This window comes from Pan paniscus, chromosome 1, assembly GCF_029289425.2.
Source record: "Pan paniscus chromosome 1, NHGRI_mPanPan1-v2.0_pri, whole genome shotgun sequence".
Classification (NCBI taxonomy): Eukaryota; Metazoa; Chordata; class Mammalia; order Primates; family Hominidae; genus Pan; species Pan paniscus.
The window spans coordinates 14,065,164-14,091,787 of record NC_073249.2 but is presented as its reverse complement, the minus strand read 5'-3'; the positions used below and the strand labels follow the sequence as shown (position 1 = coordinate 14,091,787).

The 26,624-nt window shown below is 43.3% G+C and overlaps 1 protein-coding gene and 1 non-coding gene across 3 annotated transcripts; both read right to left on the bottom strand.

Annotated features, from left to right (window-relative positions):
* Positions 1–6,553: 6,553 nt before the first annotated feature.
* TOMM20 (translocase of outer mitochondrial membrane 20) lies at positions 6,554–26,492 on the bottom strand. 2 transcript variants are annotated; one of them, XM_003824490.6, is made up of 5 exons: positions 26,123–26,492; positions 19,561–19,607; positions 17,035–17,116; positions 10,987–11,129; positions 6,554–9,329 (listed from the first exon to the last, which is right to left on the bottom strand). In XM_003824490.6, exons 1-5 carry the CDS (start codon positions 26,241–26,243, stop codon positions 9,285–9,287), a joined length of 438 nt encoding a protein of 145 aa, XP_003824538.1. In that variant the 5' UTR covers positions 26,244–26,492; the 3' UTR covers positions 6,554–9,284. The 2 variants fall into 2 exon arrangements, with proteins under 2 accessions (XP_003824538.1, XP_054956717.1); XM_055100742.2 differs by lacking the exon at positions 6,554–9,329 and adding an exon at positions 13,632–13,752 and having other exon boundaries at positions 26,123–26,484.
* Positions 25,331–25,465, bottom strand: LOC112438467 (small nucleolar RNA SNORA14). The gene has a single exon (XR_003026882.1). It is a non-coding gene; the product is annotated as a small nucleolar RNA SNORA14 (small nucleolar RNA).
* Positions 26,493–26,624: the final 132 nt, after the last annotated feature.

Genomic DNA, 26,624 nt, shown 5'->3' with positions numbered 1-26,624 from the left:
GAAGTTGGTCACGGGAGAATGGGAGAAGTGGAGACAGCGAGCATGGACAGTAGAGGCGTTTTGCTACCTAAGTGAAGAGAGAAATCAGTGCTGCCTGCAGGGGAGGTGGGGCCAAGAGGCTTTTTTTGAGATAAGAAAAATCCTACCATGTCTGTGTGCTAATGGAAATATCTAGTTATAGAGGTGAAATTGATGATGCGGAAGAGAGAGGAAGAATTGCTGGAGCAATATCCGCGATGGCCCAGATGGAATGGGACCCCAGGAGCTGGCTGGGAAGTGCGATCAGGTCATACAGGTCATCCATGGTAACAGGGAAAGGCAATGGCTATGGGCACAGATACAGTCCATGGTAGTTGTGGTTGGAGTTTGAACTCTTTTTTTTTTTTTTTTTTTTTTTTTCTGTTGAGACAAGGTCTCACTCTGATGCCCAGGCTGGATTGCAGTGGTGAGATCATAGCTCACTGCAGACTCCTGGGATCAAAGCCATCTTCCCATCTCAGCGTCCCGAGTAGCTGGGACTACAGGTGCTCCCCACCTTGCTCAGCTAGTTTTTTTAATTTTTCATAGAGATGGGGTCTCCCTACGTTGCCCAGGCAGGTCTCAAACCCCTAAGCTCAAGCAATCCGCCCGCCTCTGCCTCCCAAAGTGCTGGGATTACAGGCTTGAGTCCAGGAGCCCAGCCTGAACTCCCCTTATAAAAAGATATTCTAGGGCGGGTGCGGTGGCTCACGCCTGTAATCCCAGCACTTTGGGAGCCCGAGGCGGGCGGATCACGAGGTCAGGAGATCTAGACCATCCTGGCTAACACGGTGAAACCCCGTCTCTACTAAAAATACAAAAAATCAGCCGGGCGTGGTGACGGGCGCCTGTAGTCCCAGCTACTGGGGAGGCTGAGGCAGGAGAATGGCGTGAACCCGGGAGGCGGAGCTTGCAGTGAGCCGAGATCGCGCCACTGCACTCCAGCCTGGGCGACAGAGCGGGATTCCGTCTCAAAAAAAGGAAAAAAAAAAAAAAGGAGATATTCTCATGCCCTTTGGAAATGAGGCACCTAAGCCTCAGAGAAGTTAAGTGCCCCAGTACGCTGCACATTTACAACTCAAACCCAAGCCCCTGCTTCTAAAAACCGTGTTCGTTCCGCCACCCCACAGCTGCCCCTCTATTTTTGTAAGGTGATTCTACAGAACTGGGAAGGTAAGGAGTTGAAGAAACCCTCTGCCACATTTTATTCTTTGCCTTTCGTAGAAAAAGATCATACTTACGTTGCTTTGACTCACTCTGAAGATTAACCTGGAATTGCGTCTCTTCTTGGACAAGTCAGAAGTCCTTTGAACTATCCTTTTCAATTATCTTCTCCCGTCTGGTAGTTTCCCATCTAGAATTTTAATTCACGAAGACTGGAAACAGGACTTCACAAAATGTCATCCTGGCACATTTTCCAGGAGGAACGGTTTTATTTATAAACAAATAATCGGAGCATTTTCATTTCGCTATGATGATCGCTGTAACTGGCAGAATCACAGTTGCGCTGGGGCTCGAGGCTCCCGGAGGCCGGGGGGTAGGCACGGCGCGGACGCCCCCTAGGATCGCCGCCAGAGGGCGCCAGCGCACTCCTTCGCGCCTGCTGCTGCCCTGATGAAAACGCTCACAGCGCACGCGGTACAGACGGAGCAAATCCTATGAACTTCTCCAGCCCAGTTTAGAACAAGGGAAAGGGGAGCGCGCGGTACCGGCTGTCCACTCCGCGGTCCTCCTGGCTCAAGTCACCCTGAGTCTTCCCCCAGCTGACAAAGGCGATCGGATGCACAGCCAGGACCCAGAACCGTGGATGGATCCACTTTGCCAATATATTGAAAAAACTGATGACATGTTGAGAGAAGAGAGGAATCTATTTTTGTAAGAAATGTTACTTTACACATACTTTGATTTTTGATCTCAAAAAACCCAAAACCTGGTGTAGTGTCCAGTAACTCAGTTGCCTGGAGCCCTATGCAATGAGACTGAATTTCCATGGGGCCCAGTTAGTAGCTTTAAATCATTTTCAGGCAAGGCGTACACACACACAGACACACACACACACGTATATACACACAGAGAGAGAGAGAGCTCACCTGGTACTTCTCTTTCGTTTCATGGTGACACATTACAGTGCACACAACTTGACCAGCTTACAGGTGCTAGAAATGGAAGTCTGAGGCTGACAACTCAAGGGTGTGTGTGTCAGGGGCAACAGCTCCGTAGATGGGTATTATTAACTATAATTACACCAACCCAGCCTCTTTTGAAAATTGATCAGAGATGCTTTTTCTTGTCTTGATGAGTAGGTCGGAGTAATTATCATTTGCACTGGGAAATAATACCGTTAGTTCTAGGGCTGATGTCTGCAAAGCTGGCTTCACTGTTTCTTGGACTTGTCTTTCATCACATACCTCAAGTCTCTCTGAGAAAGAAACTAATTCACTATTGTTTCTCCGCTGTGGGAGAGGAAGGCTGTGGGTGGGGAGTAAACCATAACCGAGATGTACACTTACTGTATTTCATGGTGGTTAGTGCCCTGGAACCAACGTTTTTGTTTCGTTTTTCAAATGCAACAGTCTGACAGGTTTTACTAATACCAGCCCTCATCTGGCTTTTACTGAGGTGTCTGTCTCGTGTTACAAACCATTCTGTGTACTGAGGATACAGCAGTGAACAAAAACAGTTAAAAAAAAAAAAAAAAAAAAAGCCAGGCGCAGTGGCTCAAGCCTGTAATCCCAGCACTTTGGGAGGCCAAGAAGGGCCGATCACTTGAGGTTGTGAGTTCGAAGCCAGCCTCACCAACATGGTGAAACCCTGTCTCTACTAAAAATACAAAAATGTATTTGTACATGGTGGCACATGCCTGTAGTCGCAGCCACTCGGGAGGCTGAGACAGGAGAATTGCTTGAAGCTGGGAGGCTGATGTTCCAGTGAGCCAAGATCGCACCACTGCACTCCAGACTGGGCGACAGGGCAAAACTCCCTCTCCAAATAAAAAAGCTCTAAGTAATCAAATAACCAAGGAATTAATTACCCAAAGTCAGTCAGCAAATGAGTCAGAATTCAAGCCACAATAGCTATTATTCACACTAGTCACTCCTAAATTTTTTTATTTAGTGACAGTGTTTAAATTGAGCTAAGAATGTCTAACAGTATCTGAGAAGCTAAAGATTTGGAAAGTCTTGTCTTCTGCCATCCAACATTTGGTAAAGACATGGTTGTTTTAGCCAGCATCCTTTTTTTTTTTTTTTGTATTGTTTTGTTTTTGGAGAGAGTTTCACTCTTGTCGCCCAGGCTGGAGTGCAATGGCTCACTGCAACCTCCACCTCCCAGGTTCAAACAATTCTCCTGCCTCAGCTTCCCAAGTAACTGGGATTACAGGCATGTACCACCACGCCCAGCTAATTTTTGTATTATTAGTAGAGACGGGGTTTCACCATGTCGGACAGGCTGGTCTCGAACTCCTGACGTCAGGTGATCCGCCCACTTTAGCCTCCCAAAGAGCTGGGATTAAAGGCATGAGCCACTGTGCCCGGCCTCTTTTTCTGAATATAAGTGAATTTTAAATATCTGTCACCTGTGAAAGTAGACTAAATTCCAAGTCGTCAAAGTTCTGAATAAGCTGCCTACCTGGACTGCTGATCTGTAGTTCATCTAGCTCAAGGGAAAGCTAAGAAACAAAACAATCCTGTCTTTTAAAAAGGTTTGGGAAAAGCAGGGTATAGACGGGGCCACAGAGCACCCTTAAATGTTGAACTATAATGACACCTAAGTCATCCCTGTATTTGGCAAGTTTCCATGAAAGGGTGGTTCAAAATGACTCTAAATTATGTTTTTGGGTTTTTTCTAAAAGGCCATCTCAGAATTTTTTTTTTTTTTTTTTTTTTAGTTTGAGAGCAGCCTGTCCAACATGGTGAAACCTCATCTCTACTAAAAACACACAAAAAATTAACCAGGCATGGAGGTGCACACCTGTAATCCCAGCTACTCAGGAGGCTGAAGCAGGAGAATCACTTGAACCCGGGAGCAGGAGGCTGCAGTGAGCCAAGGTTGTGCCACTGCACTCCAGTCTGGGCGACAGAGCAGACTGTCTCAAAAAAACAAAACAAAAACCTTTATGAATGCTCTTCAATGGCTGCCAGGTTTGCTTTTTTTTTTTGGCATTTTGTTGTTAGGTTAGGAGGCTATCAAGAAATATGCAGAAAGCTAAATAGATCCCTTCCCTTCTCCTGTTCTCAAACTTACACTATTTCTAATAACCAAGTGAGTTAAGTGGGTTTTAAAATAGATTACTCCTCACAATGTTTCTTTCCTTCCACTTACCTGGCATGTGTAACCCCAAAGAATCTTTTAAATTTTGTGGTGAAAAATCCCATTTCTGTTCATTTGGATTTCCATTCATTATTTACTAGGCATTTAACTATGCTCTATGCTGGGGAATCCGATGGTCAGTAAGACATGCCTTGGGAGCTGTCTGGTAGGAAAGATGGACAAGTCACCAGGAAGTGACAGTAGACATTGGTAAATGCCATAGGAATATCCCAGGAATGGAGATACCAGCATCATCAACATGGGGCACAGAACCCTGGACCTGGGCCGGCTACATTAAGACTCTCTCAATGAGATGGTAAAATCAGGGACTATTTTGTTTAGCCAGCTATCTGGGGTGGTAAGCACAGTTGCCCAAGGCATAGGGAGCCCCGCAGGAGGACAGCTGAAGAGGAAGGCACATTTGGGGGAAGGATGGCACATGAGGTGAGATCGGAGTTAATCAGGCCAGATTATGAGGGCCTCGGATGCCATACGAGGGACATGATGTTTCAGATCAATTCCTCAGGCAGCTGTGTGGATTGGCGATGAGACCTGCAATAACTCTGGGTTACCTAAAATAGTGGCAGTGAGGCTGGAAAGAAGTGGGACAGGAGGAAGTCATCAGCTACAGGTGGCTGCTGAAGGCAGAGAGGGAGAAATCACCCAGGAAGAATGGAGACACCAGGGGAAGCTTCTAGATAAAACAGCATCTTTTGGCTGAGCTAAAAGAGGAGCAAGTTTGTCTTTTCTGAGACAGGGTCTCACTCTGTTGCCCAGGCTAGAGTATAGCAGTGCCATCACGCCTCACTGCAGCCTCGAAGTCCTGGGCCCAAGCGAGCCTCCCACCTCAGCCTCGTGAGTAGCTATGACTACAGGTGTGCTCTACATCCAGCCAATTTTTTCACATTTTTGTTGAGACGGGGTCTTCTGACCAGGCAGGGTGGCTCACGCCTGTAATCCCAACACTTTAAAAGGCCGAGGAGGGTGGATTACTTGAGGCCAGGAGTTCGAGACCAGCCTGGCCAACATGGCGAAACCCGTCTCTATGAAAAATGCAAAAATTAGCTGGGTGTGGTGGCGCATGCCTGTAACCACAGCTGCTTGGGAGGCTGAGGCATGAGAATCGCTTGAACCTGAGAGGCATTCCAGCCTGGGCAATAGAGACTAACAAAACAGACAAGTTCTGGAACTCCTAGCCTCAGGTGATCCTCCCACCCCTTGGCCTACCCAAAGTGCTGGGATTACAGGTGAGCATGGCACCTGGCTTAAGGAGTTCTGGCAGAGGCCCTACTCCCTGCCCTGCGTCCTGTCTCCCATGGCCTCTGGCTCTAGCCCAAGCTTGTCCAACCTGTGGTCCAGGGCAGCTTTGAATGTGGCCCAACACAAACTTATAAGCTTTCTTAAAACACCATGAGATTTTTCTGCGATTTTTTTTTTTTTTTTTTTTTTTTTTAGCTCATCAGCTATTGTTAGTGTTAGTGTATTTTATGTGTGGCTGAAGACAATTTATTCTTCCAATGTGGCCCAGGGAAACCAAAAGATTGGACACACCTGCTCTAGCCAACGTTCATTCCAGCCCTCCTGTGTCAATCTGCTCTTCAACTCAGCCTTTCAACACACTCAGGTGCTGCTTACCTGGGCAGTTTGTGGCAGGAGCTGTGGAGGCTAGGGCATACCCCCTTCCACCCTCTCCAAAGCATTACTTTTACTATTAATATAATAACTTTGGAGGTGGCAAAGAGAAATTTATGTTAGAGCAAAATTACAAAAACTCTCATAGATCTGATACTGATGACTTGTACACTTCAGATCATTATCAGTGATGTAGAATACAATGTATTCTCAGCCAGCACGTTCTGCTACCAATTAGCTGCTTTTTACAGTGCTAACGTACATATTCTGTCACCTTAACACAGCTGGTTTCTCTAACAAGCCTTCATGTTTCGCACGTCAGCACCACCACCACTGGGCTCCTCTCACGAACCTGTTGTAACGGGCCTCCCAGGTGACTGCTATCTCCTGACGCTGGGCCCACCACCACCTGGAAGCCCTTGGGCGCTGACACTACCACAGGGATTTTCTTCACCTGGAATCTGAAGCAAATGTGCATTCTCCTGGCAGAGAAGCCTGCGGCCCTAGACATCCTCAAAGACGTTAACAACAAAAAACCCACAGCTTTAGACTCAATAAATTCAGCAGAGTTCACTTCTCCAAACATACACCAAGCCAAAGTTTTCTCCAAGCCCTTTAATATTCACTTAAACAGTTGAGGCACAAGCAATAATAAAACTGCATTTTTTACGTTACAAAAAGATTTTGTATGTTATCTGCATGATATACCAATTTTCTCAATCTCTTCTGCAATAACATCTCATTAACACTCTGGTCCACATGTTGATTTAATAAAGTCAGAATGGCAGGTGGGAGGATGGTAAAATAAACTTACCAAGGGGCAAAAGGAACCAAACATTTACTGAGTGCCGACTATGCACGCTCTACTAGGTTTTACACACTTTACATAAACATGAACCTAACTTCTAGTTATCAGTTAACAGGCCAGCATTGCTACAGCCAGTAAGTCTATGTTTTCAATGTTCTTTCACTTTTAAGTACAAATTGTGGAACAAAACTATATGTTTGCCCAAAGAAGCACATCAACTGTTGCACTAATACATTATTTTCCATTTCCAAAGTTTTTTAGTAAGTGTGCAACATTAGCACATGGAAACGCTCAAGCTGTGTATTAGTTCACTGAAATCTGGGGTTTTTTCGTTCTCACCTGCGGAGCACCATTTGGCCAGCATCACTACAACAAGCTGATTACATCACCTTGTAAAACTTAAGATGGGGATGAATAGTGTTTGGCAATTACATTTCTGGGAGAAAAAACTGCTGATTTTTTTCTTTAACTCGACACAGCTAGCTTTAAAAAGTGGTACCTCATTTTAAAGCACCAAAGTTGTCATTTAAATAAGAAAACGTACTTGGGTTAATGAACTGTAAAATGAAGATACCACCGCCTTTTCAAGCATTACAGCAAAGCCAATACGTTCAGAGCCAAGTGACACCCAGCTCATACTGCACTCCAGTTCCCAAGGAAATGGCGTTTCTACCCTCCCCAAACTTAAGCTGCCCCTCACTCCTCCAGCCAGCCCTCCTTTTTCTGAGCCCATTCTTTCCTTGCTGAGCTATCTGCCCCTTGCTCCCTTTCCCACCCCTGTTCTCCCTCTAACTGCCCCTCTATACATGTCTGGGCTGCTGCCTAAGACTTCTTAGTTGCCTGGTTAGTCACTGACCAATCACCACTACACTGCTTTGGATTTGGGATCCCACTAGTAAAACTAACTGGCATGTCTGTACTGGTCATCCCCCCAAAAAAGCCCTCCTGTGTAACAAAAAAGCACTGTTTAAGGGTTCAGGATCACAAACCCTCAAGATACCCGAGAAAAGTCCTCAAATGTGAGTCGCCTAGTCTAACAGTAGAGGTAAGTTCAAAGATGAAATGTGATTTGTTCAAGGCTGTGCGGCTAATCAGAGGCAGAAACTAGACCTATTTCTCCTTCCACTGCACCACAAAAAAACCGAGATTAATAATGATTAAGAAGAGTTTGTAAGTCAATCAAAATAAAATGCCTAGTACATAGGAAAAGTCTTTGGGATTTCTCCAGACTTTTAGACAGAACAAAGGCAATCTTTACAATGAGAAATGCTCCTCAGTTCAACAGATGCCACCAAGTACCAAGGATCCTTACCCAGTTCTGAAACTGTGACTACGGAGAATATGTCACTATTTGAGAATAAGAGGTCCCACCTGCTCCACTCTTTTCAAGTCTTCAGTCACAAGGTTGCAACTTACTCTCATCGTTTCACAAGATAATCAAGTTGAAGCAGGATTAAGGAGGTACACTGAAGATAAAGCAAAAGGCAACAAGCATTTTTACAAGCAGATCATCCCAGTTACCTTAAAAGTTTCGGATTAATTTACAGAGTAGTGACAGAACCATATAATTTCAGTGAAAATCAAGATAGTTATACCATTAAAAAAAACATCATTCAGAAATACTAAGTCAGGCAAGCATGCAAAATTCAGAATATAAAAAAATGCAGGGCCTGGTTGCCCACATACATTCCTCAGGTTAAGGTGGATTTAAAGATGCCCAACAGAACCCAATGAATCAGAAGCTAAAAGGGACACTTCAGTGATCAGCAGACACATTCTCTCATGTAACAAATGGAGGGAAAGTGAGCACACATTAACTGGCGAAGCTCACAAGGCTAGATTAGGGGTGTACAGAAATCTAATTCCTGGTGCTATTTGCAACTACATATATTTAAAATACAAGGAGATAAATACCCAGAACACATTAAGCCTACTGATTTAAACAGAACATTTCAAGACTGCTACACAGAAAGGGAAGGAAGCTGTTAACCCAGCACAGCAGCACGCCTCACATATTTACGTCTCAGAGATTAAATGGAAAGAAAGGATCAATCCAAACCTTTAATGCTCAGTTTTCACAAACACAGTCTATCAAATTTCCAGATTTACAGCAAAATGTGCCCTCTAAGAAAGTGTACATTCTTCAGTTTCTCCTATACCTTTTTTTTTTTTTTTTTGGCCTATCTTTCAAAACTGAGCACTGGGTATTTTTAACATAAAGCCATGTCATATGTACAGTTTAACTATGTAACTATGTTTCAGGAATAAACAAAACCCATGATATTTTAGTAACTCATAGTGTATTTATAGAATGAAAAGTTCTCTATCAAAATACACTTTTCACTGGGAAAAATAAATACAATAGACAAATGGATCTACACAAAGTAAACATTAACTTTGGTAGATTTCAGTGTAGTTCATAACAAGCATATTTGCCCTTATTCCCCCAGAGCTGCTCAACTACCAAGAATTTTTAAAATATTTTTAACTGAGATTTTATTATGTTGACATTTGTTTCTCATTCCACATCATCTTCAGCCAAGCTCTGAGCACTTACAATTCTCTGAAAGAAAAAAAAATAATTTTTTAAAGTGTCATAAGCATTTAATTAGGATTCTAACTTCAACATAAAATGCTCTTTGTATTCAAAGAATCGAATCTTAGTAAAGTTCACCCATTCTGACATTTAATTCAAAATGTAACACTTTACACACTGTCGGCATCCAAGAAAACAATGATCATACTACTGACAGTCCCATTTCAAAAGTCAAGTTAACAAAGGAGGCAGATCATTACATTATATATATTTTTCATTCAGATGGGGTCTCTGTAACCCAGGCTGGAGCGCAGTAGCACAATCTCAGCTGACTGCAACCTCTGACTCCTGGGCTCAAGCGATCCTCCCCCACCTCAGCCTCCTGAGTAGCTGGAACCACAGACTCATGCCACCATGCCCGGCTAATTTTTTTTTAATTTTTGGTGGAGACAGGGTTTTACCATGGTGCCCAGGCTGGCCTTGAACTCCTGAGCTCAAGTGAGTGCTAGGATTATAGGGCATGAGACACTGTGTACAGCCATCATTACATAATATTACATCAGTCAATTATGTAACTAAAACCAAAAAGATTTTAAGATCTCTTTTCACTCCCAGGCAAACCAAGAACACTGATAATTGAGTGAAGGAGGTCATTTTTAAGGAATTAGGCTTCATAGTGAATTCACAAATATTCCAAAAGACATCACCCTCAGGCCAATTTTCCAAAAGTACTACACTATGCTGCCTTTCAAATAGTGTAATATTAAACCGATGATTCTAGTATGAATCCTCTAGAACTAGAACCACATTAGTCTAAATAAAAACAATTTAGACAAAGTCCTTGGTTGTCCAACTCGTTCCCTCAAGTCGTTGGGACCTTTACTTTCTTTCCAGTCCTTTTCTAATTCAGTTGAGTAAAAATCAGTTTGAAAAATTAACCAGTCAGTTACTAACTATAAAGTTCTATAAATACTTCCTATCATCATTCACTGTTTTAATCACACCAACTTGGGAAATCAACACATGTAACAGACACGCTATTCCAAAGAGCAAGATTCATTTGGGCTCCTTGAAAAGAACTCAAAATGAAGACAAAGCATTTTCATTAACTCCTAATTTACACATAAGTTAATCTTTTACAGTATATTAATGCTATTTTGCATTTTTGAGTAGGGATTTGGGGATGTCGTCAAATAGCTCCAAACTCAAAGTGCACCTCAGCAGCAGCAGAGGCATGAGCCTTTACACAAGTGAGTCAGAGGGAATCCATGCTCCTGAACATCTAGGCCCGACGTTTAGGCCCGAATGTCTAGGCTATAGCTATCTAGGCTCCTCTGTCAGATCACCTAACTGAAGGCATGGTCTCCTGGAAGAGTAGGCAGAAAGCTACTTGTAGAAAGTGGCCAAGAGTGACCTGAATTTGGACAGTTGACTACTAAGACCTGAGACTTATCACTAAGACACACACTTCCTGATCCACCTCCAGGGCACAATCACTAGATCTGGGCAGTCATCTGGATGTTTCCCACCAGAGAGGAAAATGTCAAGCGCTGATATCTCCCGTATTGTTTTCATTATACAGATAAGTTTATTTCATCATGTTCACTAGGCTCATTTTAAAATGTCCCTAATCATTCGATTCTAAATCCACTCACTTTTATGTCATAACATTCCAATTCCTTACCTGACTAATTGTTGGGAGCTTAGTCAGAAGCATCTGGAACACTGGTGGTGGAAGAGTTTGCTGTAAGACCTGCAGTAACTGCTGTGGCTGTCCACACACAGCAATTGCATTTGTCAGATGGTCTACGCCCTTCTCATATTCACCTGTAAGATTTACATAAAATTACACGTAACCTGAAAAGCCTTGGCCTTTGTCAAAATTAACTTTACACACTATCTCCAAATGATGCTGACCAAAAACACTAAGCAAGTAAAATACTGGAAATGACCTATAATGCATTCATATAACTATTATGAAGCTACTAACAAGAATGAGTCAGATTACATGTACTGATATGGAAGTGTTTCAAACATACGTAAGGGGGAAATCAATGTATAAAAATGTCAAAGTATATTACTATTTATATACTTGGAATATTTCTGAAAGACTACATGAGACAATTGCTAACAATCGCATAGTACTTTTCGGTAACACAGAACTAAAAGACTGGGGACTGGGGTAGAAAGAAGACCCAATTTCACATTAAGCCAAATCTTTGTACTATTTGAATGGTATCACATGGGAAGAAAAGAAAATTTTTAAGTGATACTAGCAGGAAAAATGGTCATACTAATGAAATATGACAGGAGAAATAAAGCCATGATTAACTCTGAGTGGGAGGGCTTATTTTCTTTTTCTTTTTTTTTGAGACAGAGTCTCGCTGTCACCCAGGCTGGAGTGCAGTGGCACAATCTCGGCTCACTGCAGGCTCCGCTCCCTGGGGTTCACGCCATTCTCTTGCCTCAGCCTCCCGCGCAGCTGGGACAACAGGCGCCCACCACCACGCCCGGCTAATTTTTTGTATTTTTAGTAGAGACGAGGTTTCACCGTGTTAGCCAGGATGGTCTCCATCTCCTGACCTCATGATCCGCCCGCCTCGGCCTCCCAAAGTGCTGGGATTACAGGCGTGAGCCACCGCGCCCGGCCTATTTTATCTATAAATATCCTTCAATAGACCCATTATGTTTGAAAAAAATACTTAAGGCTTACAGTTTTTCAAAGTTCACTTAATTCAATAAATAATAAGTATCTGCTATGTGCTCCTTGTCCTTAGTTAACTCCATTTTATTTATTTTTTGAGACACAATGTCCCTCTGCCACCCAGGCTGGAGTACAATGGTACAATCTTGGCTGACTGCAGCCTCAACCTCCTGGGCTCAAGCAATCCTCCCACCTCAACCTCCCAAGTAGCTAGGACCATAGGTGTGCACCACCACACCGGGCTAATTTTGCTAATTTTTTTTTTTTGTAGAAATGGGGTCTCACTATGTTGCTCAGCCTGGTCTCAAACTCCTAGACTCAAGTAATCCTCCTGCCTCTGCCTCCCAATGTGCTGAGATTACAGGCATGAGCCACTGCACTCGGCCCTAATCCCACTTTAAATCAAACTCCAAAAACTGTCCCAAAATATTTGAGCAAAACTATGCTATTAAATATTTTAAATTAAGCACTGTTCTGTATAGGAGGTTCCCATTAAAATATTTTAATGTGCCTTACATAAAAATAACTCCATTAGATATACTTTTAAAAAATAATAGGGTCGGGAGCAGTGGCTCATGCCTGTAATCCTAGCACTTTGGGAGGCCAAGGTGGGTGGATCACAAGGTCAGGAGTTCAGACCAGCCTGACCGACATGGTGAAACCCTACTGCTACTAAAAATACAAAAATTAGCAGGGTGTGGTGGTGCACACCTGTAATCCCAGCTACTTGGGAGGCCAAGGCAGGAGAATTGCTTGAACCCGGGAGGCGAAGCTTGCAGTGAGCCAAGATCGCACCACTGCACTCCAGCCTGGGCAACAGAGCGAGACTCCGTCTCAAAAAGAAATAAAAATAATAATAATAATAAAATAACAATACAAGTAGAGGAACAATTCTCAAGTCTGTCACATTTCTGTACTTCTGAGCAGATATTTACTGCCTTCGCTCCAAACTGTCTTTTCAAGGATGTTTGTACAGTAAACAACCTCAGAATATAAACTGCCTCCCTCTGGAGCAAAGGCAGGTTTGCAACATTACCTATGTGTAGGGAAAAGCACACACATGTTTACTGCCCATTATAAAAAATTCAGGATCCTTAAATTCAGGGCTCCTCTCCTATACGCAACCCACTACATGTACATGTGTCCCCTTTCTGCATTGCCATAGGAACTGTGGCTTGGGAAACCAGTGCAAATGCCAATACCCTTGTTACTATTATTGCAGTGAATAACGAGCTGTCCTTTGTCTCTAGCCCAGTGGTCTCATGTCTTTTGCCAGCATCCATGAAATTGGGGCAAACTAACATGTTAGCATGCAAGTAAGGTAAATCTCAGAAATGAACGGGAGCGGCGGCTCACACCTGTAATCCCAGCACTTAGGGAGGCCGAGGTGGGTGGATCACCTGAGGTCAGTTCAAGACCAGCCTGGCCAACATGGTGAAACTCCGTCTCTACTAAAAATACAAAAATTAGGCCGGGGTGTGGTGGTTCACGCCTGTAATCCCAGCACTTTGGGAGGCTGAGGTGGGTGGATCACGAGGTCAAGATATCGAGACCATCCTGGCCAACATGGTGAAACCTGGTCTCTACTAAAAATACAAAAATTAGCTGAGCATGGTAGCACGTGCCTGTAGTCCCAGCTACTCAGGAGGCTGAGGCAAGAGAATCGCTTGAACCTGGAAGACGGAAGTTGCAGTGAGCCAAGATCATGCCACTGCACTCCAGCCTGGCGAAAGAGTGAGACTCCATCTAAAAAAAAAAAAAAAAAAAAAATTAGCTGGGCCTGGTGGCACACGCCTGTAATCCCAGCTACTTGGGAGGTTGAGGCACAAGAATTGCTTGAACCCTCGCTTGAACCCGGGAGGTGGAAGTTGCAGTGAGCTGAGATTGCACCATTGCACTCCAGCCTGGGCAATAGAATGAGACGCCGTCTCAAAAACAAAACAAAACAAAACACCTCAGACCTTTTCCAGTTCTTAATACCATTAAGATCATTTTTTACTAGATTCTTTTTATTTACCAAACAATTTTCCACGATATAAATTCACAGGAAACTGATCTTAAAGAGTAAGAATGGGGCTGGGCACGGTGGCCCAAGCCTGTAACCCCAGCACTTTGGGAGGCCAAGGCGGGCGGATCACAAGGTCAGGAGATCGAGACCAACCTGGCTAACACAGTGAAACCCCCGTCTCTACTAAAAATACAAAAAACTAGCCGGGCGTGGTGGTGGGCGCCTGTAGTCCCAGCTACTTGGGAGGCTGAGGCAGGAGGATGACATGAACCAGGGAGGCAGAGCTTGCAGTGAGCGGAGATCGCGCCACTGCACTCCAGCCTGGGCGACAGAGCGAGACTCCATCTCAAAAAAAAAAAAAAAAAAAGAGTAAGAATAGACCAGGTGCAGTGGCTCACACCCGTAATCCCAGCACTTTGGGAAGCCAAGGCAGGCGGATCACTTGAAGTCGGAGTTTGAGACTAGCCTGACCAACATGGTGAAACCCCCCCTCTACCAAAAATAGGAAAAAATTAGCCGGGCTTGGTGGTGCATGCCTATAATCCCAGCTACTCATGAGGCTGAGGCAGGAGAATCGCTTGAACCCAGGAGGCGGAGGTTGCAGTGAGCCGAGATCACGCCACTGCACTCCACCCACTGCACTCTGGGTGACAGAGTAAAACTCCACTTCAAAAAAAAAAAAAAAAAAAAAAAGGAGAAAACAGTTTCAGATCAATCTTACTAATTTTTACCCAGCAAGCTGAGGATATTAAGTATGTCTTAGGGAATATCTCTACCATCATACCCGATGCACTTGACCCTGTCAGCTGACGGCAAGCCTGGGTATCAGGATAGTCACTGGTGTTCTTTCCAGGTTCTTAAATCTGGTATATGTTTTCTGTGCTACCAACTGGCTGCTGTGGAAAGACTGAGAAACATTTTGGGTAAAATTTTGAGTACCACGGGGTATCTGATGGCACCTGAGTATAAGTAAAGGTTTCCAAGAGCTTTCTTAACCTCTTGACCATCATCAGAAACAGGTGAATCTCCACTGCCAATGTGAGGACTATGATTGTCCCATCTACACAATGTTTCAGGATACTCCAGTTGTGTAGGTCATTGTCATCTGGGTTCGCAGGCACCATCTTGGCCAATTCCTTTCCCAGGTATTGAAATGATGATGTAGTGATACCCATCACAAGGAATCCGACCCAGGGCTGCACACTGATCCATTGATGGTCAGTTTAGAATTACAGTAATCAAAATATTGGCTAAGTCAGTTCCTGCTTCTGAATACATACTATAATTAAATCTCTTCTGAACTAGCACTGTTGATTACCGTATCTGCAGATTTAGCAACAATGCTGAAGAAGATACACTGACACAACCTCAGTTGCAGTGATCTTGTCATTTTGAGCTCCCTTCTTGTGCAAAGTGGATGTTGCTACAACTTTTGCTGACTGGATAGCCAGATCGTAAGTGGTATCTTTTGTTAATACAACAGCATGGAGAATATCATAAAATCTATCTATCAGCATAGGAAGATCAAACCCAGTGTTATGCGATGCAAGGAGCAGAGCAACTCAGTATGCAGCACTGCTTTAGCACTGAGGGGGAATGCTTTCCCTTTCCGCAATGCCTGGGTCCTCTCTCTCAGATTGATGGAGAAATTGCAGTGTGATGCCTGTAGGAGACTTGGAAATGTTTCCTGACTGGTGCCTATCGTGTACTCCTCTGCAGTTACAGATTTTATGTATACAGTTTTTAAGAGACAGCATATCATTCTGTTGCCCAGACTGAAATGCAGTGGCACCATCACAGCTCACTAGAGCCTCAAACTCCTGGGTTCAAGGTATCCTCCTACTTCAGTCTCCGAGTAGCTGGCTACAGGTGCATACTACTGCACCTGGTTTATTTTCTCATTTACTGTAGAGATGAGGGTCTCACTTTGTTATCGATGCTGGTCTCGAACTCCTGGCTTCCAGCAATCCTCCTGCCTCAGTTCCCCAAAGTGCTGGGAATACAGGCATGAGCCACCATGCCTGTCCCTACTCACTGATTTTTACCCCTTCCCAGTCTGTTGGCAATTTGAGTACTGTGACTCTTTAGGTCAAATTAATTGAGCAATTCTATTGATATCAAAAAAGTATTTCTTGGCAAAGGGGAGACATGATAAAGTTAGTTACCACCATTTTAAATGAATTAAACTCTCCCCATAAAAGAAACAACAAAACAAACTCATTCACACACAAATGCCCCACATCATGTAGTTCAATTCTATCTAAATCTATTGATACAGCAATCAGAATTGTAAAATATTTGATAGCAGTTTTAATAATGATAGCAACTACTTCAAATCTACTTTTGAGATTACTGAGTAAATTATGGTTCTCACGTTTGTCAATTTGATAATTTCAATTTCATAGCTGAACTTTAAAGATAGAATATTTTTTAGAAACTTCTTAGCACTGTTGATGAAATAAATGAAGTACAATGTAATGAAAAGGCTAAATTCTGGATCAGATAACAGGTTGGTTCTGAAATAAGGGGTCATGAACTCACCATGTGACCTTGATTAGGTAAATTAACCTTCTCTGGGACCTTACATTAGCCATTCCTTCCTATAAATACTGGAAAAGATCTGAAGATTAGATGAAGGAGTTGAGGAGTATATTCCTAGCTCACATTCCTTCAGTTACTATTTACATATCGCACTATGGCTATACATTAGAAACTACTTCAGAGTAAGAGAACCTCATTTGTAAAAACTTACTATCTTCTACATCATATGATATAGCAAGAAAACCTAAAACTCACTTAAAATACATTATGGACAACAATATCCCACAAGGAATATTTCTTTCTAGAGTCAGTCTTACACAAAATAATCTTCCAATTATTAAGTGCCTAAAAACTTGTCTTGAGATACTTGGAGTACCTTTTGTAATAGCCAAATTACACAAACAAAGCCCCTTATCATTATAAATTTCTATCAGTGAGAAAAATTCTACCCATTTCCTTAGCTTTTCAATGACTATTACCTTGAGCTAGTAACTCTTCACCAAGCTGTATTTCTTCAAGGAAGAACTTCTGAACAGCTTCAGCATCTTTAAGGTCAGGTAACTGGAAATAAAATATTTAATAAATGACACCACAATTATGCCAGGGGATATAACCAAAACACAGATATCAATAAAAATAAAACAACAAAAAACCAAATCACTCATTCTAGAAAAATCTGATAGAAGAACTTTACTCCTGAACAACACTTGTAGGAATTAAGAGTTCATCTACATTCAAATGAATAAAAGAAAAAACTTGAGTTTGTAGTTGAATAATTCTTAGAAAGCTCTAACTCGAATGTAAAGAGAAAAGAGTGCAAAATCTATATCGTCTACGCACGTTACAATATTTTCGGATGCCATTATTGTAGATTTTTATACAACTCTAAGCAATTTGTCCTTATGATTCAACATTATTTTATACAGATTTTGTTGTTTTTGTTTTTTTGTTTTTTTGAGACAGAGTCTCATTCTGTCACCCAGGCTGGAGTGCAGTGGCACAATCCCAGCTCACTGCAACTCCCACCTCCCGGATTCCAAGCGATTCTCCTGCCTCAGCCTCCCGAGTAGCTGGGTGCCCACCACCATGCCCAGCTAATTTTTGTATTTTTAGTAGAGATAGAGTTTCGCAATGTTGGCCAGGCTGGTCTCAAACTCCTGACCTCAGATGATCCACCCGCCTCGGCCTCCCAAAGTGCTAGGATTACAGGTATGAGCCACCGCACCCAGCCTACATTTTACATGCATCTAAAAGACTGTTTTTTGAGACAGGGTCTCACTCTGTCGCCCAGGCTGTAGTGCAGTAGTGTGATCACAGCTCAGTGCCTTCACCTCTCAGGATCAAGTGATCCTCCTACCTCAGCCTCTCTCTATAAAAAAAAATAAAAGATTAGCTAGGCATGGTGGTGCATGCCTATAGTCCAGCTACTAGGGAGGCTAAGGCAGGATTGCTTGAACCCACGAGGTCGAGGCTGCAGTGAGCTGTGACTACACCGCTACTGCACCCCAGCCTGGGTGACAGGGTGAGACCCTGTCTCAAAAAAAAAAAAAAGAGGCCATTTTTATTTGAAAACCTAAACTTCAGTAGCTGGGTGCGGTGGCTCATGCCTGTAATCCCAGCACATTGGGAGGCCAAGGCGGGCAGATCACAAGGTCAAGAGATCGAGGCCATGCTGGCCAACACAGTGAAACCCCATCTCTACTAAAATACAAAAATTAGCTGGACGTGGTGACACGCACCTGTAGTCCCAGCTGCTCGGGAGGCTGAGGCAGGAGAATCGCTTGAACCTGGGAGGCAGAGGTTGCAGTGAGCCAAGATCACACCACTGCACTCCAGCCTGGTGACAGAGTGAGACTCCATCTCAAAAAAAAAAAAAAAAAAAAAAAAAAAAAGAGAAAACCTAAACTTCCACTAGTGCAAGTTTTTGGTCCTTGAATTACACTGTACATACTCTTATTAACCTAGCCAACACAAGTGAAACAATTTAAATTTCTGAAAGTGGACACATCTTTCACGCACTACCCCAGCATGTAGCAGTAATTTAATTCTATTCTTGAATCTAAAAATACATACTGGTGCATGTCTCAATCTGTTTTCCTATGCCCTTAGAAATATAAGTTACCAAAAGCATAATAAACATATTACATACTTCAGAAAGGTAGTCTGATCCTACTAGAACGAAGTAGTTCCCTCCCATTTTCACTTCACTATTACCATGTCCAGTCAACTAGCTGTGTTTACACAACTGTTTCAAAATAACAAAATATACTGGTTAACTTAATTTTTCCTTGTCTCAACTTGCTTTAAAAAGAACCACTAATGATCCAGTAATCCAAGTCCTAAGAACCCAAACAATAGAACTCATCTCAATAAAAAGGAAAAGCTGCAAGCACAATGATTAACATTTACTTAATTTACTTACACACGCCACAGAACATTTTTTACCAAGTAGATAAACCTACATAGTCATTAAAAATAATCAAGAACTCAGGATCTATGAAAAGAAAAAATAAATTACAAGTTTTATATCCAGAACTGTGTACTGCAACAAGGCAAAAATTTGTCAGGGCAGTGGGATTCTGGATCAGTGGGCTTGAATAATCTTGAATAATTTTTGAAATAATAACCCATGGTTCTTTTACAGGAAGTTGGAGTAAAGAAATTAAACCTTAAGTGTAATATTGTATCATTCTGAAGCAGCTGATTAGGAACTTTTCATCTTTTGGTGCAAATGTCTTGAGGCCCTCATCTTGCTCCTTAATTATTGTTCATACAGTAAGCTGTTTGTTGTTATGGCCAGCAAAAGAAATAATGAAGGACTCGATAACTGTCAGTGGAACTACGTTATTCACCTACTCCTAAAAATAAGCTGTATTTTAAAATAAAAAAGCAATGTCCAGTATCAACTAGCTTTTTCCAATTACATTTTAATTACATTTCCAATTACAGATTTTAAAATAATATTTCTACAAAATATATAATTTAAACAGAAACCAGATTATTACCTTGGAAAGCCCAGCTCTCTCCTTGGCAAGCTTCTGTTTCTTTCTTCCTGCAAGAAATGCAAAGTTATATTTACATTTTGTCATTATAAAAATGGGAATCAAAAGAATTCTAATTGCTGTGGCAGTCATTAATTCCATTTGCAAAACATTTCTAACTCTAGGAATCTATCCCTCCCTGTGATCTGTCAAGAGCATATGACTAGTTCTGGTCAATGAGCTGTAGGAAATATGACACTGCACTGGAGCGTTCTCCTTCCCTTTGGGGCAGAAGATCTAGCAATTCGCAAGATGGAGATAGCTCCAACAGCTGGACTTCTAAAGTAATTACAATAAGCAGATCAAGTCCCCCCTTCCAACCAACAAAGGATATGTAACAGGGGCAAGAATTAGGCCACTAGTATTAGGGAGTTTTATTACTGAAATATGCCAGATTATATCTTTACTGAATGTTGCAAACTGGCATTCTTAAATGAAAGAAAAAATCTAAAGTGTACAGGAGGCATATGATGGTTACATGAAAATACTATACCACTTAAAGGTACTTGAGCATCATCAGAATTTGGTATCCAGGGGAGGCCTGGAACCAATCACTCAAGGATACTGATGCAGGACTACACCTAAAGTGATAATCACTAAAAACTACCAATGACATACAGAGTAACTACTGACATAGTTAAGAAAATGTAAGGCTCCAATACTTATTATTAGCTAATACTTATTAGCTGGGTGATCTTAGGCAAATCTCTCACTCTCCCAAGATAAGGTCTAACCTTAGAGGACTACAGTGAGAAACAAAAGCCATGAAACAAGCAAATGTCCTCTGAAAACCTTAAAGCACTCTACAAATCCAAGCTTCAATGCATGACTAAAGAGGTCTGAGGGCCGGGCCCAGTGGCTCATGCTTTAATCCCAGCACTTTAGGAGGCTGAGCCAGGCAGATCACCAGGTCAGGAATTCGAGACCAGCCTGGCCAACATAGTGAAACCCCATCTCTACTAAAAATACAAAAATTAGCCGGGCATGGTGGCGGGCACCTGTAGTCCCAGCTACTCAGGAGGCTGAGGCAGGAGAATTGCTTGAACCCGGGAGGCGGAGGTTGCAGTGAGCAGAGACTGTGCCACTGCACTTCAGCCTGGGCAACAGAGCGACACTCTGTCTCAAAAAAGAGGTCTCCCTACCTGCAGACAGAAGGTTCATTTACTATGGTCAAGGTACCTTTTCTTAGTCAACCCTCATAAACTGGATTTCATCACACCAGCATCAGATACCCACTCGTCTCCCATAATAGAGTGCTACCACTGTAAGGCTTAAATGCAATTCTAGCCATTTCAACAGAAAAAGTATGCATTAAAGTTGATCTTATGTATTAATCTGAAGGCTGCTAATTTTTCTTTTTTTTTTTTTTTTTTTTTTTTTTTTTTTTTTTTTTTGAGACGGAGTCTCGCTCTGTCGCCCAGGCTGGAGTGCAGTGGCGCGATCTCGGCTCACTGCAAGCTCCGCCTCCCGGGTTCACGCCATTCTCCTGCCTCAGCCTCCCGAGTAGCTGGGACTACAGGCGCCCGCTACCACGCCCGGCTAATTTTTTGTATTTTTAGTAGAGACGGGGTTTCACCGTGTTAGCCAGGATGGTCTCGATCTCCTGACCTCGTGATCCGCCCGCCTCGGCCTCCCAAAGTGCTGGGATTACAGGCGTGAGCCACCGCGCCCGGCCAGGCTGCTAATTTTTCTAAGTACCTTACTTAAGTGTTCATCACTGCACAACTAACTGTGGGGAAAAAGGACAAAGAACATAATTCAACCCTCCATTTGCTTATGGGTTTTTGTTCTCTTAAGGCAGAAAATAATGAGTGATAACAGACAACAATATCTAATTGCTAAATATCGTGGTCTACACTGGAACCTGTACTGGAGGGAGCGTAGTAAAACTAGAAAAGAAATGGAAGACTTCAAATGATCTGGACATGAAGACAAGGAACGCTTGGATGTGAGCACTAAGTTTTAGATGCTACATGCGAGACACTGTTCTAAACGTTTATTAGCTTATTTAATCCTCACAACAACATTAAAAGAGTTACAGCTGGGCACAGTGGCTCACGCCTGTAATCCCAGCACTTTGGGAGGCCAAGGCGGGTGGATCACTGGAGGTCAGGAGTTCGAGACCAGCCTGGTTGATACAGTGAAACCCCGTCTCTACTAAAATACAAAAAATTAGCCAGGTATGGTGGCAGGCGCCTGTAGTCCTAGCTACTCGAGAGGCTGTAGCAAGAGGATCACTTGAACCTGGGAGTTTGAGGTTGTAGTAAGCTGAGATAGCGCCACTGCACTCCAGCCTGGGCCACAGAGTGAGACTCCGTCTCAAACAAAAAAAACAAAATCCAGGTACTATTATCATCCCCATTTTCCAGATGAGAAAATGTACCAAGGTCACAATTACTTACTGGTGGAATGGCAACTCAAACCCAGGCTTTTGGACTTGAAACATGACTCTCTTCTGCCTCTATAGTTAATAGTGTGGAGAAGTAAAGATGTTATTACCATCAAAACAAAAGGCACCTCAAAAATGAACGTGCCAAGTTTGTGGGATCAACTGTATGTGAGACATACAATTTGCTAAACCAGAATTTAGGGAAAATGACAAAACTGATAATGAAACCCAGGAAAGTGAAACTGAGTCATAAGTTTTTTTAATAAGGTGGGGAGGAGTGTGTGATTGCCACTGAATACATTTAACCAATACAGCTACCAAATTTTAAGATCACTTGGTTGCTTTACATTTTTAGCAATCAGATTAAAATTCTGGCTTTAGTTTCATGATACAATTAACTTATTACATTAACATATTTTCAGATATAGTATAATGCAGTATCTCTGTGATAAAGGGACAGATGGTAATCAACTGAAAAATCAGGAAGAAATTTAACAATGAGCAAAATCAAGCCTTGACTCAATGTTTCCAAGATTTATTCATTTAAATAAGATGCTTAATATATTTTTAATGTGTCATTTTATCCATCCCATATAAGTGAAATGCACCTGCAGCTGGCATTGTAATTTGGCAAATTACATTTCATTTACTCATAATTTAGAATAAAAACTATGCTTCAAGGATCCTGATACTCTGCTTTTGCTAACAGGTGACAAAAAATCTAAATAATTAGGATCCCAAATTTAACCTCAAGCCTCATTTTAAACAATATAAGGCTCTCTTCTTTTATTTTTTTTTTTTCTTTTTGAGACGGAGTCTCGCTCTGTTGCCCAGGCGGGAGTGCAGTGGCGTGATCTCGGCTCACTGTAAGCTCCGCCTCCCGAGTTCACGCCATTCTCCTGCCTCAGCCTCCCCAGTAGCTGGGACTACAGGCACCCGCCACCACGCCCGGCTAAGTTTTTCTATTTTTTAGTAAAGACGGGGTTTCACCCTGTTAGCCAGGATGGTCTCGATCTCCTGACCTTGTGATCCGCCCGCCTCGGCCTCCCAAAGTGCTGGGTTTACAGGTGTGAGCCACCACGCCCGGCCGCCTAAGTCTCTCTTCTTAACGAAAAAGAAAGCCAAGGAGCTACACGCCTTATGTGAGAAACTGCTCTTTTATTGCAGATGTAAATATTCTATTGGAAATAAGACTAGAAGAACTCAAAATTTAAAAAAAATTAATTTTAAAAACTCAAAATTAACTGAACAGAATTTCATTCCACAAAGGCAAAATACCCCTAAACTTTTTAAAATCAGCCAGTCACGCAATTGTTTTTTTTTTTTTTTTTGAGACCGAGTCTCGCTCTGTCCCCAGGCTGGAGTGCAGTGGCGCCATCTCGGCTCACCGCAACCTCAGCCTCCCAGGTTCAAGCGATCTTCCTACCTCAGTCTCCCAAGTAGCTGGGACTACAGGTGTGTGCCACCACGCCCAGCTAATTTTTTTTTTTTTTTGTATTTTTAGTAGAGACGGGGTTTCACCATGTTGACCAGGCTGGTCTCGATCTCCTGACCTCATGATCTTCCCACCTTGGCCTCCCAAAGTTCTGGGATTACAGGCGTGAGGCACTGTGCCTGGCCTACATATATATAGATATATATATAGATATAGATATAAATATATAGAGACACACACACACACACACACACATATATTTTGGAGACAGAGTCTTGTTCTGTCCCCCCAGGATGGAGTGCAGTGGTGCAGTCTCTGCTCACTGCAACCTCTACCTTCCACATTCCAGCAATTCTGCCTCAGCCTCCCAAGCAGCTGGGACTACCGGCGTGCACCACCACACCCAGCTAATTTTTGTATTTTTAGCAGAGTGGGGGTTTCACCATGCTGACCAGGCTGCTTGAACTCCTGACATGAGGTGATCCGCCCACCTCGGCCTCCCAAAGTGCTGAGATTACTAGCGTTGAGCCACCACACCCAGCCGCAATTACCTTTAAACAGACTGCAAGATTATTCTAAATAAATTTTACAAAAACATCAAACCACAAAATATTTCTACTCATAAAAATATCTCATCCGGACGCAGTGGCTCACGCCTGTAATCCCAGCACTTTGGGAGGCTGAGACGGGCAGATCATGAAGTCAGGAGTTCGAGACCAACCTGGCCAATATGGTGAAACCCTGTCTCTACTAAAAATACAAAAATTAGCCTGGCATGGTGGTGTGCGCCTGTAATCCCAGCTACTCAGGAGGCTGAGGCAGAACTGCTTGAACCCGGGAGGCGGAGGTTCCAATGATCCGAGATCACCCCACTGCACTCGAGCCTGGGCGACAGAGCGAGACTCAAACAAACAAACAACAACAACAAAAAATCTCTAGCATTCATCAATTACCATGTGTGAGGAACAGGACTAAAACTCTACACTATACCATTTTACAAAAAGGGAAAACTAAAGCTTGAAGTTACTTGCCTAAAGTTACTGCTGCAGCTAATTCACTGTAATCATTAGGTTGCCGCTAAGTCCAGAAAAAACAATTTTAGATTGAAAATGATGGAGAAGTTATTTTGAAATAACATTCCTCCATTTATCTAAAATGATAGCTCTTGTTTCTGCAACAGGACTTCAGGGTTTCCAACGGAAGATAGGGTTAATCCATTCTTTATAACTCTGCATTTGTACCAAAACCCCCAGCTGTCACCCATTTTGGCAACTACAGGACAATAACCCGAAGGCAGAATGACTACCAGCATTTATGGAGGAACATTTCCTATGTCAGAAAACGTGGAAGGCAATTCAAACATCTCAACCTTCACAAGACCAACAAGAGGTAGGTGGCATTACCTGATTTTACAACTACAGAAATTAGGATTCAGAAACCCCAAATTATGCCGCTAACCTGGCTCTAGAAATTCGGGGTCTGAATCTAAAACAGTATTCTATTAGTCTGCCTAGTCATAAATCAAATTATGTCTATATCCCTTCCCTCCTAAAACATAAGAAAGCTGGAACTAGATGTCTGATTCTTAGTGCTAGTAAGATCAGCGCTGCAGTCACTGCTCACACATGGCTACTGAACACTTGAAATGACTTAGTATAGCTGAATTAAACCGTAACCACCGTTACTTAAGTAAACAATAATCCCTTCTTTGTACACCTTGGGCTTTAGTAACTTATGTATCAATTTTAATTCCAAAAACTAATTTGGCTGAACAACCAAGATAAGCCAAAAAATATTTCTTATTGCAACAAATTTGCTCTTCAGTGATGCGAATGAAGATTCTCCGAAAATTCAAGGTGGATCACAACGGTTTTCATGACACGATTCCCCTCTGGTAGACCTCTCTTAAAAGATGTCGCAGGTATGAAATAAGACTGAGCCACGGGAGAAGCGCAGCCCTTTGGACTCCCTTGCAATTTCTATAGCATTCACTCATATCTTGGAAGCACTTAGAACGAAGCTACCAAGAGGGTTTAAGAATGCAGCAATGAACCAGGCGGATCATCTGAGGTCAGGAGTTCGAGACTAGCCTGACCAACATGGTGAAACCCCGTCTCTACTAAACACAAAAAATCACCGGGCGTGGTGACGCCCGACTGTAATCCCAGCTACTGGGGAGACTGAGGCAGGAGAAGCGCTTGAACTCGGGAGGCGGAGGTTGCAGTGAGCCGAGATCGCGCCACTGCACTACAGCCTGGGCGACAGAGCGAGATTCCATCTCAAAAAAAAGAATGCAACAATGATACTGCACTGAGCATGCGGATTTAGCCTCAGACTAAAATTTGCGACAAAAATGCACGACTTTTTAGTTAAGAGTAGAGGTTTAAAAAGATGAACGGCAAAAAAAGAGACAACCTCCTCCCCAGGCCACACACACCCGAGATTGTAACAGAAATCAAGAGTGCATTTGCACGGCTAAAGTGTCTGGGGAAAACAAAACGGGAAAAATCCTTCCTCCAAAATGGAATTCCTACGGGGCACTAGAGCCCCCGGAGCGGCGCAGCCAGCGCCATCGCCTATTGAGGGCCGCACCACGCGGTCGCCCTGCGCGGCCCACAGGCTGGTGGGAGGCAATGACCCCTCCTGTGGAGGGCGGCGGCCGAAGGCAGCAAGCCTGGCCAGGGGAGAGAGGACCCACTCACGTTCTCGAAGCCTGTTCTTGAAGTTGGGGTCACTTCGTCTTTTGCGATCGAAGTAGATGCAGTACCCAATGAAAAGGGCCCCGCATACACCGGCGGCGATGGCACTGTTCCGACCCACCATCTTCTCTACAACGCTGAGCGTGGACGGTGGCGGCAGGGACCGCGAAGGAGCGGTGGGCCACGAATCCTCAGACCCTCAGAGCGGTCAGCGCAGCTCACACCCGACGGCCGCGGGCCAGGAACACGGAAAGGCCGAGCACACGCCACTTCCGGTCCCAGTCAACTAAGGGCCTCGAGGTCGTCCGCGGCAGAGCCTGAGCAGAGCCCCAGAGCGCGGCTCCTGCGCCTGCGCAGTGGGCCACGCCGGCGTTTCCCGTGCGCCGCTGGGTGTACGCACTGGAGTCGGGAATTTGCACGTGACCACGGACTTTTTTTCATATCCGCCGACCATGCTGTAACGAGGCGTACGCGTTGCTGGCGTGCACGTACTCAGAAGACTAGC